This window comes from Eumetopias jubatus, unplaced genomic scaffold (genome assembly GCF_037043125.1).
Source record: "Eumetopias jubatus isolate StellerSeaLion01/CBP00866 unplaced genomic scaffold, mEumJub1_p1.0 scaffold_17, whole genome shotgun sequence".
NCBI lineage: Eukaryota > Metazoa > Chordata > Mammalia > Carnivora > Otariidae > Eumetopias > Eumetopias jubatus.
In genome coordinates this window covers 49,333,848-49,348,101 of record NW_028274823.1, presented here as the reverse complement: position 1 = coordinate 49,348,101, position 14,254 = coordinate 49,333,848, and the positions used below count along the sequence as shown (strand labels likewise).

At 43.3% G+C, this 14,254-nt stretch overlaps 1 protein-coding gene across 1 annotated transcript; it reads left to right on the top strand.

The window, feature by feature from the left end:
- Window positions 1–4,870: 4,870 nt before the first annotated feature.
- Window positions 4,871–13,500, top strand: LOC148162164 (cytoplasmic polyadenylated homeobox-like protein 2). The gene is given in 4 exon segments (XM_088019885.1): window positions 4,871–4,976; window positions 10,554–10,756; window positions 12,689–13,403; window positions 13,406–13,500. Coding segments are annotated over 4 exon segments (1,119 nt in total).
- The last annotated feature ends 754 nt before the right edge of the window (window positions 13,501–14,254 follow it).

Genomic DNA, 14,254 nt, shown 5'->3' with positions numbered 1-14,254 from the left:
AATCTGTATGGCATAAATGAATGAATAAAATACTCTGTTTCAAATATCTGTGTAGAAGGAAAATCTTGCATCTTCCAAGTAAGCAAACTGAGGACTAACCATATTTTTGGGCATTTAAGTTTAACTTTTTTTAAAAAAAGATTGATTTTAGAGAGAGAGAGCGAGGACAGAGGGGAAGGGGCAGAGGGAGAGAGAATTCCAAAGAGACCCCCTGCTGAGCACAGAGCCCGATGTGGGGCTCCATCCCAAGATCCATGAGATCACGACCTGAGCTCAACAGACGGAGGCACCCACGTGCCCTTGGTTATTTTCTTTGAAAGTCGCCTGAAACTTATTTTTGTAGCTCAGGAGGCAGATCCATAGGCCAGGAAAGGCAGAGAGTATCACAGTAGCTGTAAATGGTCTGGCCTGGTTGGAGCTAAGAGTTTGCAGGAGGCCATGGAGTCTCAAAGGCCAGGCTGAAAGAAGTAGTGGCCAGGTCATGAAAATCCCTGTTAGGCATTCTAGTAAGTTATGACATTTCCTTACAGGTGATAATTGGGAGTTAAGTATTAAAAGTTCACCCAAATGCTGGTTTTCTGAGCACAGAGACTGTATTTTTGGAGTTCACAGCCATATCATGGGCCTCAATGCACAGGACCTGGTGTCTGTTGGGCTCTTATTGTTACAGGGTATTTTTAAAAAGTTCAAAGGACTCAGTAGATATCCCTTGAAGCCAAGCTTATTATAAAGAATCTGAAGTAAGACAGTTTTCAAGAAAAAGAAAAAAAGATTGGCCAACAATGTTTGATGACTTAGGGAGGAAGATTAACTATAAGACTGGGCAATTTAAGGGCTGATTTGTTGACCTTTTCCAGTGACGTCCAAAAATGGAGTGGGAACAGAAGCGAGATGGACTGGAGGTGAGGAAGAATGTAAGGCAAGTAATGTAAGGAAGTGGTGTCTGGTAAAAATGCTTCGGGGAAGCTGCTTCAGGGAGGGTGAATGCAAGGTACTGAGAGAAAATATAAAACAAAAACTTTTTTTTTTTTTTTTTAAGATTTTATGTAGGGTGGGCGCCTGGGTGGCTCAGTTGGTTAAGCGACTGCCTTCGGCTCAGGTCATGATCCTGGAGTCCCGGAATCGAGTCCCGCATCGGGGTCCCTGCTCAGCAGGGAGTCTGCTTCTCCCTCTAACCCTCTTCCCTCTCGTGCTCTCTCTCTATCTCATTCTCTCTCTCAAATAAATAAATAAAATCTATAAAAAAAATTAAAAAAAAAAGATTTTATGTAGGGGCGCCTGAGTGGCTCAGTTGGTTGGACGACTGCCTTCGGCTCAGGTCATGATCCCGGAGTCCCGGGATCGAGTCCCGCATGGGGCTCCCTGCTTGGCGGGGAGTTTGCTTCTCCCTCTGACCCTCTTCCCTCTCGTGCTCTCTCTCTCTCATTCTCTCTCTCAAATAAATAAATAAAATCTTTTAAAAAAAAGATTTTATTTATTTATTTGACAGACAGAGACACAGTGAGAGAGGGAACTCAAGCAGGGGGAGTGGGAGAGGGAGAAGCAGGCTCCCTGCAGAGCAGGAAGCCCGATGTGGGGCTCGATCCCGGGACCCTGGGATCAGGACCGGAGCCGAAGGCAGACGCTTAACGACTGAGCCACCCAGGCACCCAAAACAAAAACATTTTTGATCTGAATTTTGAATTACTGGGAAGAAAACAAAAGAAGGCCAAAGAAATCAGTTTAGGTGCAACCTTATTTTGGTTTGCTCTGCTCTCTTAGTCTCCAGTCTCCTCCAACACTTCCTGCTTCCCAGATACTCCCCTCGACTACCTCAGAGCACCTGCTTACTGCCCCAACAGACTGGTGGAACTGTCAGTGCCTCTGACCCCAGCAACCAGCAGAGGACCCATCTACAGCCATAACTCACTGACGTGACCTCCCATGATTTCATCTGCCCTTTGAGTCTGTGCGTCCTCATGCTTTTTTTTCCCTGTGGTTGGTGAGACACGATCTACACTGGGGTCAAGTCAGGAACATCGGGCTCCCGTTCCACTTTCAGCCATTAACTTGCCCAGTCAATACCAAGGAATTTTTTTTTTTTTTTAAACTAAGCTCTATGCCAAACTGCTGAGCGTGAGGCTTGAACTCATGACCCCGAGGTCAAGAGTTGCATGTTCTACTGACTGAGACAACCAGGCGCCCCTTAACTTGCCCAATTAAAACTCTTACTTTCATCTACTTTATGTTTCTCTAGGCATTTTCCTATTTTTAGAGTTTGACCTCTCTGTGCTTCAGTGTCCTCAAATGTATATTGGGTGTAAGTAATGTCTATCCCCATTGGGCTGCTACAATTTAAGTCAATGTATGAAAAATCTGTGCTTTGGGCCTGCCACATAGATTTGTAGCAGTTTGGTTAAATAGATGGGGGAACATGTGGACCCCTCTGAATTCTGACAAAATAATCTGAAACGGCTGTCAAACAGATGTTGTGTTTCCACACCTGGAGCATTAAAAAAAACTTTCTCCCACACATTTGGGAAAGTCTACAGATGTGTAGAAAATGCCAGTGGCTTGCAGTTTTCTCATCTGTTAAAATGGTTGTTTCAGTTATATCAAAGGACTGTCTAAGGGTGGGGCGGGGAGCCTGGGTGGCTCCTGGGTGGCTCAGTTGGTTAAGCATCCGCCTTAGGCTCAGGTCATGATCCCAGGGTCCTGGGATCGAGCCCTGCATCGGGCTCCCTGCTCAGCGGGAAGCCTGCTTCTCCCTCCCCCACTCCCCCTGCTTGTGTTCCCTCTTTCTCTGTGTCTCTCTCTGTCAAATAAATAAATAAAATCTTTAAAAAAAATCATTCTAAAAAAAAAAAGACTGTCTAAGGGATAAGAGGAATTAGCCAATGATCTAATGCCCATCATCCTTATTCAGTATTAATCTCTGATCTCTCCTGCCTCCAGTCACACCCAGTAGGGCTTCGTCAGGGATATATCAAACACTGTGGATCATCTGTGAACCATAGGAAGCTACTGTCCAACGGTGGCCAGCAGTCTGTCACATAATCAGGTGATGGTGACAAACATGAGGCCAGAGGTCAGACTGCCCCTGCCAGAGGCTCACTCTGTGGTCTAAACCTCTTTGCCCCCAGTGTCCTCATATCTAAGTGGGAAAAAAATAATACCTATTTTTGTCAGGGTATTATGGGGATTAAATAAAATTAGCTTCAGTGGTGCTTTTTTTCCCCCAAAGATTTTTATTTATTTATTTGTCAGAGAGAGAAAGAGAGAGAGCACAAGCAGGGGGAGCAGTAGAGGGAGAGGGAGAAGCAGGCTCCTCACTGAGCAAGGAGCCCAATGTGGGGCTCAATCCCAGGACCCCAGGATCATGACCTGAGCCGAAGGCAGACGCCTAACAACTGAGCCACCCAGGCATCCCAACTTCTGTGATGCTTTAAAGAATGGAAATTAGGTTTTGAAAAGGTGGATTTGGTGATGTGATCAAGGGGCGTGTCTGGGGCGGAGCGATCCAGGGCTGTGTGTAAGGTGGGTCTAGGGTGGGCACCTCGGGGGTATATTACTGCTGCTCCGACGCTCATTGCTTTATCACTCAGAAAGACTCTGGGTTAGAGGCTCAAGGAGGCTCTCAAGGGTGAGTTGCTGTGGGGGGAGAGGCAGCCTACTTGATGTTCTAGTGTTTTGTAGGGCTTTGAGCTTTCATTTTTTGAAAAGTGCAGGCCTAGAGGCTGGGGACAGCTCAGGTCGCATTTGTGACTGGTTGCTCTACACTAGATTTGGGCAATAGGACTTACGGAGAGGCTCGGGTAATTTAAAAATGCACCTTTGGTTACATAAAAGGGATTTCTTGTCAATTATATCCCAATAAAACTTGGGGGTGGGATTTAGAATAAGTAGACCCAACCTTAATAAATAAGAGACAATAAGGAACTGGCCTTAGAAAAAGATTTCTCATATTTTAGATATACGGAAGTGTTTCGGGGTGAAACAATGTATGTAGGATTCACTTCAGAATTTGGAGGGGGTGTTGAGATGAGTGGAACGGGTGGCTTCAAGAAATAAGATGGGCCGTGTTGCTGGACAGCAGAGTGAGCGGTGAGATTGCTGGGTTCATCATACTCTTCTCTCTTTTAATTTTCATGGATGGCAAAAAGTTAACGGGATACAAAGTTTTATTTATTTATTTATTCATTTATTTATTTTTTAAAGATTTTATTTATTTGACAGAGAGAGACACAGCGAGAGAGGGAACACAAGCAGGGGGAGTGGGAGAGGGAGCAGCAGGCTTCCTGCCGAGCAGGGAGCCCGATGCGGGGCTCGATCCCAGGACCCTGGGACCATGACCTGAGCCGAAGGCAGACGCTTAACCGACTAAGCCACCCAGGCACCCCGGGATGCAAAGTTTTAAAAAAAATTTCCCAAACCAAAAGAGCTAGCCTGGAAGAATGGAAGTGGTCCTGGGATTTTGGTTTTCCCTACCTCACAAAGGATTCGATGTTCTGGGAAATTCAGAAATCATTTGGAACTTCGCAAGGTTGGGATATGGAAGAGGCTTGACACTCCCGTTCTTTGAGAAAGTAGATTCAGAAAATACAGGGGATCCTGACTTTTGATTTCTTTCTCTAGATGAACCCTTAAGTGAGGCAAGACTCTGTGGTCTGTTCAGCTGTGCCTTGTGTCTTTTGGGTGGTATGCTAGTGAGTGAGATGTGAGTCGTCTGTCAGAGGCCACTCAGCTACGGATTGGTGGACCCAGGAGTGCACTGGTCCCATCACCATCCCTGTCTCAGCGGCAAAACTCTGCATCAGAGTGATCCCCAAGCGATGGTGGCCCAGCAGCAGTGCCTTTAGGATGTGAAGTCCTCTGTGAAACTGCTCTAGAAATGGCCTTCAGCCCAGCTTCCGGAGAGCAGCCAAAGATGCAGAGTATGGCCTGGGAGGACCGTAGCCTTCAGCACTGCCCCATGGGCCATCAGCCTCAGAGCACAGGTAGGTGGACTCCAGAGCCCTGCTCCTAAGGGTCTGTGATGATACAAAAGAATGTCTGTTTGCTTGCTATTTTTACTGAGTTTCTATTATTTTTTTCACTTTTTATTATTATTTTTTTTTATTTATTTGCTGGAGAGCGAGTGAGCGCATGCACAAGCAGGGGGAGCGGCAGGCAGAGGGAGAGGGGCAGAGGGAGAGGGAGAAGTAGGCTCCCCATGGATCAGGGAGCCCGATGCGGGACTCGATCCCAGGACCCCGAGATAACGATCTGAGCCGAAGGCAGACGCTTAACCGACTGAGCCACCCAGGTGTCCCACTGAGTTTTTCTTTTTAATAAATGTGCACATTTGCTTTTCAGAGATGCTGGGAAGTCTTTATATAGATTGATGGTGAACGGGAGGGGGCTAGGGGATGCAGTAAAACCTCAAACCAGATCTACCCACCCCCCTGCCCCCCGTCTTGGCCATCTCCAGCTGGTCTCCCTAAGCAAAGACCCTGAGTGCCATTTTGCCGTGAACAGAGTGCTCTCTTGCTCCCTTGTTAGTGTCGTGTGTTCCCAAACCCTACAGAACTTGGAGTCTCACAACCAGTGGCTCAAGAGGGAGATCTGTGGATGTGAGGGTAATCTGGCTGTGACATCTTTAACCCCATTGACACCAGGGTTGATTCTTGGCTGATCTGGCTGGCTAGGTGTGTGTCTCCACTCCATGTGCGTTTCTCCTTAAGCTGTGCATTCAAAAGGTCAACCTTCCCTGATAGAGGAGGACCCTTCCTCCTTCGGTGAAGCGTATACAAGTAGGTGCGCTCCCCTGAACCTCCGAACAAGCCCTCAAGCTGGAGAACTTTGACAATTCTCAAGGGCAATGGGTAGGAAAGTGGTATATATATTGAAGTTTGTGGGGGAAGGTAAGAGTTTTTTAAATACAGTGCTTCCTTTTACTTTGGACCAGCCTCTTACTCCCAGCCAAGGATCAAAGATTTAAATAAAACTTCCAGAGTTCAACTACTTTGTTTTACATGAAGTAAGTTGTCCTTTGGGCTCAGGCCAACTTGGATGGGGTTAATGTTGTGGGAATTCATCCGCCTCCTTCCTCATCTGAGGCCCTGGGAGTTAAGGAACCACACTGTGTCTGGCCTGAAGGCTAGATTTGACCTTCAGCCGCTGCCTCTTTTTGCTCATGCCCTTGGGCAATGCACTTACTGTCTTCCAACTTCTGTTACTTCCCAAGGTAAAAGGTGTATAATAACTTCCCTAGCACCCTAAATAGGAATTATGACACTGGGAACAAATAATTCTTGGGAGAGCACTGTCCTGAGGGGTGAAATGATATGCTCATGGTCACACAAAAATAGGAAAGGTTTGGCCCAGAGAGATGGATTTTACAAAAAACAAAAACAAAACAAAAAATGGGGGCTTCTTTCCCTAATATCCTTCAGGCCCCTTCTATTGATTTGTGGGTTTGGGCTCAGCACAGATGAGATTAACAACATTGCTGGGGGTTCATTAGCTTCCACTTTGTGCAGGGGGTCACTCCGTACTGCTTTCCTTTAATATTCTCTGAGGAAACACTTAATGGTAAACAGGAAGAAAATTACCATTATTAGTGTTTTCAAGACCTGCCTTGTCCCCTGGATTTTTTTTTTTTTCTCCTGTAGCAGCTAATCTAATCTTCACTCCCACAAATGGAAGTATCTGAGTGTGATATGCAGGTTGGGAGCTGTTCTCACTGGGCAATTCCTTCCCTGCAGACTGACTCTGAATCTGTCTCTTCACTTGCAAAGTAGGGAGGGGCTCTTAATGAAGAAGGTTGGATTTGTAAATTCCAGGGTAATTTTTCTCTTTAAGCAACCTGTAGTTCTTTGTAGGTCATTTTGGGATTATTTCAGACCAGGTTAGGGAAGCCTGGGTCTTTGACATTGCTGTGTTGCTATGGATGGAGACCCAGGGCTAGGAATCAGCCTCCAGAATGCTCTGTGGCCTTCCTCCCTCTCCTGGATCCAGTTATCATCTTTGGCTCTGGGTTACAGGTGGTCTGGAATGCAACATGGTCCCCGTTCCCCTATAGTCTCTACGAGTTTCTGGGAGAAAAGGGTAAGAGCCAACAGTTACTGTGTTCTTAGTATGAGCCGGGATTTATTCATTCATTTTTTTTTTTTCATGGCTCCATGCTATAGATCTGCTTAGACCCTGTTAGGTGGAGAAATGGAGACTCAAAAGAGGTCTGTTAACTCATCCGGCAGCAGTTAGGAAGGGCTGGAGTCCCTAGAGCCAATATTTGGAAATGTGTGGGGGCAGTTTTCGGTTATCTTTCCGACTGGAGGGAGCTACTGTCAACCTTGGAGGGAGACTGATTCCATGTACGAGTGTATGAGAAGTTTTTCAGAAAGCACTAACCCCAAATGCTAATGGCTTCTCCGAGAATTAGCCCTGCTCTTGATATGTGTGCCATGTTTTCACCTGGGAAAGGAGAAACAAGGTGAGAAGGAAGAAAAAAGGAACTTTTGGTGAGTTCAGAAGTCAGAAACAGAAACCTGGGGCTGGTAGAAAGTAGAAACTATGCTCAACAGTTTAAAGGACACATACTGGGCGCGCCTGGGTGGCTCAGTCGGTTAAGCCTCTGGCTCTTGATTTTGGCTCAGGTCATGGTCTCAGAGTCCTGGGAACCAGCCCCACCTTGGGCTCCCTGCTCAGTGGGGAGTCTGCTTGTCTCCCTCTTCCTCTGCCCCTCCCCCTGCGCGCTCTCTCTCTCTAATAAATAAATCCTTAAAAAAAATAAAATAACAACAACAAAAAATAACAAAAAATAATAAAATAAAGGACACATGTTGGGCAGAGACAAACTATGATGAAAGTTTTCTTTTAAGGGTTTGATTTGTGTTTCCCTAATGATTAGTAAAATTAAACCTTTTTTCCTATGCTTGTAGCCATTTGTGTATCTTTGGAGAAATATTTATTCAAGTCCTTTGCCCATTTAAATCCCGTTTGTTTTAATCTTGAGTTGTAGGAGTTCTTTATATATTCTGGATATTAACTCTTTATTAGATATGATATGCAGATATTTTCTCCCATTCCTTAGGTTGTCTTTTCGATCTGTTGACTGTGTCTTTTGATACATAATTAAAATTTTTGATGTAGTCTGATTCCCCCCCCCTTGTTGCCTGTGCTTTTGATATCCCAAGAAAGAATTGCCAAATCCAATGTCATGAGATTTTGCCCCCGTTTTCTTCTAGGAGTTTATTTTTTAGTTCTGTTGAGATTTTGATCTGTTTGAGTTTTTTGTATATGATGTAAGGGTCCAAGTTCATTTTTTTTGCATGTGGATATCCAATTTTCCAACCCCATTTGTTGAAAAGACTATCCCTTCCCCTTGAATGGTCTGGACACCCATGTCAAAAATCATTTGACCATATATGTGAGGTTTATTTTTGGGCTCTCTATTTGATTCCACTGGTCTACCTGTTTGTCTTTATGCCAGCACCCACACTTCTTCTTTGATTACTATAGTTTCATAAGTTTTGAAATCAGAAGGTGTGAGGTCTCCAAATTGCTCTTTTTCAAGGTTGTTTTGGCTCTTCAAGATCTCCTGAGATTCCAAATGAATTTTAGGCTGAATTTTTCTCTTTCCACAAAAAAATGCTATTGGAATTTTGATAGGGGTTGTATTGAATCTGTAAATCACTTTGGGTAGGGGCGCCTGGGTGATTCAGTCGGTTAAGCTGCTGCCTTCAGCTCAGGTCTTGATTCCCAGGGTTCTGGGATGGAGCCCCGCATAGGGCTCGCTGCTCAGCGGGAAGCCTGCTTCTCCCTCTCCCTCTGCCTGTTGCTCCCCCTGCTGGTGCTCTCTCATGTTCTCTTTCTGTCAAATAAATAAAATCTTTAAAAAACAATAACTTTGGGTAGTATAGACATTCTACCAGTATTTAGTTTTCCAATCCATGAACATAGATGTATCTATTTATTTGTTACATCTTCTTTAATTTGTCTCAGCAATGTTTTTCAGTCTTGGTAGGTTGTGTGTTTCCAGAAGTTTATCCGTGTCTTCTAGCTTATCCAATTTGTTGGTGTACATTTGTTCATGGTATTCTCTTGTAATCATTTTTGTGTTTATGACATTAATTGTAGTGGCCTCATTTCTGGTTTTATTTTTTTCTTAGTTAATCTAGGCAAACATTTATCAATTTTGTTGATCTTTTCAAAAAAACAACTGTTCTGTTGCTTTTCAATTTTTTTTTCTATTTTATTATCTCTGCTCTCATCTTCATTAGATCCTTTATCTTCTGAGTTTGGATTTAGTTCTTCTAGTCCCTTGAGGTATAAAGTTAGATTGTTGATTTCAGATCTTTTTAAATGTGCTTGTTTAGAGCTATAAATTTCTCTTTTAGCAATGCTATCATTGCGTCCCATAAATTTTGGTGTTATGTTTTTCATTTGTCTTAAGTATTTTTTAATTTCACTGTGACTTCTTTAACCCAGTGGTGGTTTGAGTGTTGATTAATTTTCAGATTTGTGGATTTTCCAGTTTACCCTCTGCTATTGATTTCTAGTTTCGTTCCATTATGATTGGGAGTGGGGAGGAGTATGATTTCAATATTCTTGAATTTAAGACTTATTTTGTGGTCCCACATGTAGTCCAGAGAATGCTTCTGGTGCACTTGAGAAGAACGTACATTCTGCTGTTAGAGTATTCTGTATCTGTTTATTATGTCCCACTAGCTTATAGTGTTGTTCAAGTCCCCTGTTTCCTAATTGATCTTTTGTTTGGTTGTTTTTATCCATTATTGAAACTAGGACATTGAAGTCTGTTATTACTGTATTTCCTATTTCTTCCTTCAGTTTTTGTCAATGTTCACTACATATATTTGGAAGCTCTGAGGTTTGGTTCATAAATATTTAAAATTGTTTTATCTCCTTGGTGAATTGACCCTTTATCGTTATTATAGAAGATCCTCCTTATCTCTTAGAACAGTTTTCAGCAAAGTGTACCAGCATGGATGCAGATTTCCTGCTTTCTTTAATCTTTGTTGTGCTTCCACCACCCCACCCCCATACATCTCTATTGTGGGTTATCACATGGGTGTGAGCTGGCTTATTTTGTATTTCTTCAATTACTAATGAGGCTGAACATTTTCTCATCTGTCTTTTCCCCTGTAGTGTATGACTCTTTGTTAGGCTAAAGAAATCCTTCCATGTCCTGGCTCATAAATCTCATTTTCTCATAATTTTAAAGATAGGCCTTTAACTCATTAGCAATCTTATAAATAGGTATGAGGTAGGGATTTACTTTTTTTTTTTTTTTTTAAGATTTTGTTTATTTGACAGACACAGTGAGAGAGGGAACACAAGCCAGGGGGGAGTGGGAGAGGGAGAAGCAGCCTTCCCGCCCAAGCTCGATCCCAGGACCCTGGGATCATGACCGGAGCCAAAGGCAGACGCTTAACAACTGAGCCACCCAGGTGCCCCAGGGCTTTACTTTCTAAAAATTTTATTTTATGAATGGTTAGCCAGTGAACTGGCTTTTTTTTTTTTCCTCTAGATACTATCGGTATTCCCCAGTGCTTTTGTTTTTCCATTTACAGGTTTTTTAGGATCTCCAAATGAAGATGGTCATAACAAAGTAAAAGAAACAAAAGGGAGAAGAGTAATCCGAAAACCCAGACGTAAATTTACTAAGGATGAACTGTGCCTACTTAATCACATATTTGAAGATACTCCTTACCCTGATTTTATCACTCGAAAAAAACTGGCTGAACGACTCTATTGTCAAATATATGCGATTGATGTAAGTGAAATAGTCAAAGCTTTACTGTATCTTTTGTAGACTATAGAGAATGTAAAGGAATTAAGAAAAACTTTAATAGCATTTCATCACATGGGACAAAGTGTTGACATCTGGGTCACTTTTCTTATTCATCTCAATGTGGGTATGGATATATTCCGTTTCCTGGAAAAATCTGATGCTTGTGAGGCAAGTCTGGAAGCAGAGACCAGTTAAGAACATATTGCAGTTATCTAGAATCAGGACAATGATGGTTTGGACCAGGCCACTCAAGGTGGGGCTGATCATTTGCTGAGGGATTTCTGCATTCTGTCTCATTGCGTATGCAATAGAGAAGGCTCCAAAATGTTGGCTTAAGCAAATGGAAGATTGAAGTTGCCTGTAAGATAGGGAAGGCCTGGGAATGGAGGTTTTATGCCAGACAGAAGCACTAGGAGTTTCACTTTGGACACAACAATGATTGGTTTGCCAATTAAACCTCCAGGAGGAGATAGGAAGTAAATGGGTATATGGGTCTGAAGTACAGGAGAAAGGACTTGTCTTGATAGTGCCCCCCACCCCCCACTTGGCATAATACCTCACAGCTTTAGTGGGTGCTTCACAGCTATTTGTTGGATGAAACAATATCTTTTTTAAGTTTTATTTATTTAAATAACCTCTACACCCAACATGGGGCTCAAACTCATGACTCCGACATCAAGAGTCACATGCTCATCTGACTGAGCCAGCCATGAGCCCTGTCATGAACTGATACCTTGTTCAGGGAATCTCAGCTATGATTTTGGAAATGATTGGTGAATCATCAGCTGTATGAAATTATTAGAGTTGCAATATTTTTTTATACACACAATTAAGAAAATTATCATTTCTCTTATGTTATTGTCCATAAATCACTTGATTTGTTGGTTGTTTGACAACAGGAAGATCTAGGTTGGTTTGGAGGGTAAAAGTATAGGCAAATACTATGGAAGTAATGATGTTCTATTGTAAAAATTTCATGAACTGGAAACATTGTAAGGAAAATACAAATCAATGATTCCATACAAATAAGTAGAAAATCTGAATAAGGTAATAACCAGGAAAGAATTGAGTGGTCAAATAAGTTGACTTGAGGACACATGTGCTTAGCTTAGAGAAAATGCCTATGATGTGATAAGGAAGTGAGCACAGCTTGGGGCAGGGTCCTAGGAGGCTGTTGTTACACTAGAGAAAGTGAGCTTGGTTTTTAGTTGAGTCCTCATGAGATGATCTTCTAATTGGCCCTATAACCGCTGACAAACTGACTCTTGCAACTCTGCTTTCTGTAAAATTATCTATGTTGGACAATTGTAAGAATGAGTATTTGGAGGTGTCAGGTTCATTGTGCATAAGAGTTTTGTTTTAAGCAATCATCACGAGTGGATCAGAGATCCTTCCAGCTTCAGCACTACTAATGGCCTAAAGCATTCCTGAACTTGGAGACAGAGGGGATTCCAGGAGTGAATAAATGGGCAAAAGGACCCCCACCCAGACACTATTACCCATGCTGCATGACTGACTGACCTACAGAAACCATGGCTTATTAGAGTGGATTATCTAAGAAAGCACTGTATCACTTCTGCCTCCCCCAAAGTCCCAGGGATTATGGTTGGCATGTATAACTGTCCTCATTTTAGGGAGGAAAAAAAATGGGAGACTAGAGGTGCTAAGTAGAATACTTAGGGTCACATAAAATACGCAGTCAAGTTATGAGTCAGGCTCTTGCTTATGTGTAGCCTTTGAAAACAAATTTCAAAACATAATTTAGAATACATGGAGTCACGAGTTCGTTCTGGTGTGGCAGCTTGAGTAAAAGTAACAAGGCTTAACTATATTTTCTCCCACATTATGGAACTGTGTTATGGAATGATAACAAATAAGCCAACTTGATCAATCATGAGTCTCTTTTCTCCTTAGAACTGGTTCCAGAACAAAAGAGCCCGCCTGCCACTGAAAGAGAGACAGAGAATATTCGCAGCTAGGAAACTGCATGCGTTCCCTATCCAGGGTCATTCACGTGGAAGCCTCCGGAATCCCCAGGCAGAATCTCCCATCTGGGCCCCTGAGCAGACCTGCTCCTCTGCCCTGGAGGCTCTTCCAGGAGGAGTGGGCTATTTCTCTCCTGAGACAAAATGGGTTCCCAGTCAACAGGATGGCTCAGGGGACACTGGGGTCCCAGGCATTAAAAAGGAACAGAGCTATGCTTCGGAGTATCAGGGTGACATGGGGAATAGACTGTATCCCAACTATTCATCTTATAGCTACGAATCAGCAATCTGTCTTCATCCTTCGACTTCTTCTGTGCAGTACTTTGAGAAGTATGGGCCTGAGACTGGGCAGAGCTGGAATGCGAGGGCCTTCATTCTGCAGCAAGTTTATAGTCAGCAGGGGAAGAGGCAGCTGCGGCAGCAGGCCTACTGTCCTTATTCACTGTATCAAGGACAGCAGCAGAATGGCTACTTGATGTCCTCCACAGCAACCTCGGCTTCAGAAGGATCAAGACAAACTGTGTTCCAGGATCAGCTGCTCATGCACCTGAATCCTGGGGATTTAGGGCAGCAGGTGCTCTCGTCCCTTAAGTCACAACAGCAGGGCAGGTGTTTTCAAACTAGTAGTGGTCAGGTTTCTGCTAACACATGGTGAGCCAGAGAATGCAGCAGCTTTGGGATGAGGGGTCTGCAAAGGTCCACTGGTAGGACCAAGAATGTGGCTCCAGAAAATGGTTCTAAGCTTCATAATAAAACAACCATAGGTCATCATCCCGCAGTCATCCATACAGCAGCCCAAGGCAAAGGCCTCTCTAGAGCCTATGCATAAATGCTGTCTTCAGGAAAGCTCCATGAGCTGATGATCCCTCCTGGTAGACCGGCAGTATTCCCCAGGGCTTAGGCCTTTGGCTGTGCAGTTCATGGTGCTTTGGAGAAAAGCTGGATTAGAGTCTGGAGCGTAAAACCAACAAGTACATGGAGAAGACAGCTGGATTAGAGTCTGGAGCGTAAAACCAACAAATACATGGAGAAGACAGCTGTCATTGAACAGCAGTTTGGTCTTCAAAAGAAAGAGGCTCTTGGACAGCAAGATGTCACAAGATCTGAGAGTACCCAGTTGAGCATCTAAATGCCATGTTGTTAACCAGAGTTTTTGAGGAATAACCTGGTGTCTGTGAACCTCCAGCTTTGAAATGATTTCCTAATTTTGAGCTTTAGGATACAGAATCATTTCTCAAGCATTTTGGAGCATTTTCTGTCAGTCTGGTATGCTTTTTCCCACACTGTATAATGTGTTTTACATACTTTAGTATTTTTAACCCAAATCGTGTCCTGCTAATTGCAGAATAAAGCGTGTCTCCTACATCTTCCCAAGGCAGTATGACATACAGATCTACTTCATTTTGCAAATATCTCCCATCTGTTACTACAAATAAGATTGAGAGTAGGTGGGGAAATAGCAACTGTGATGAGTATGATTTGCTTAGTCACTCTG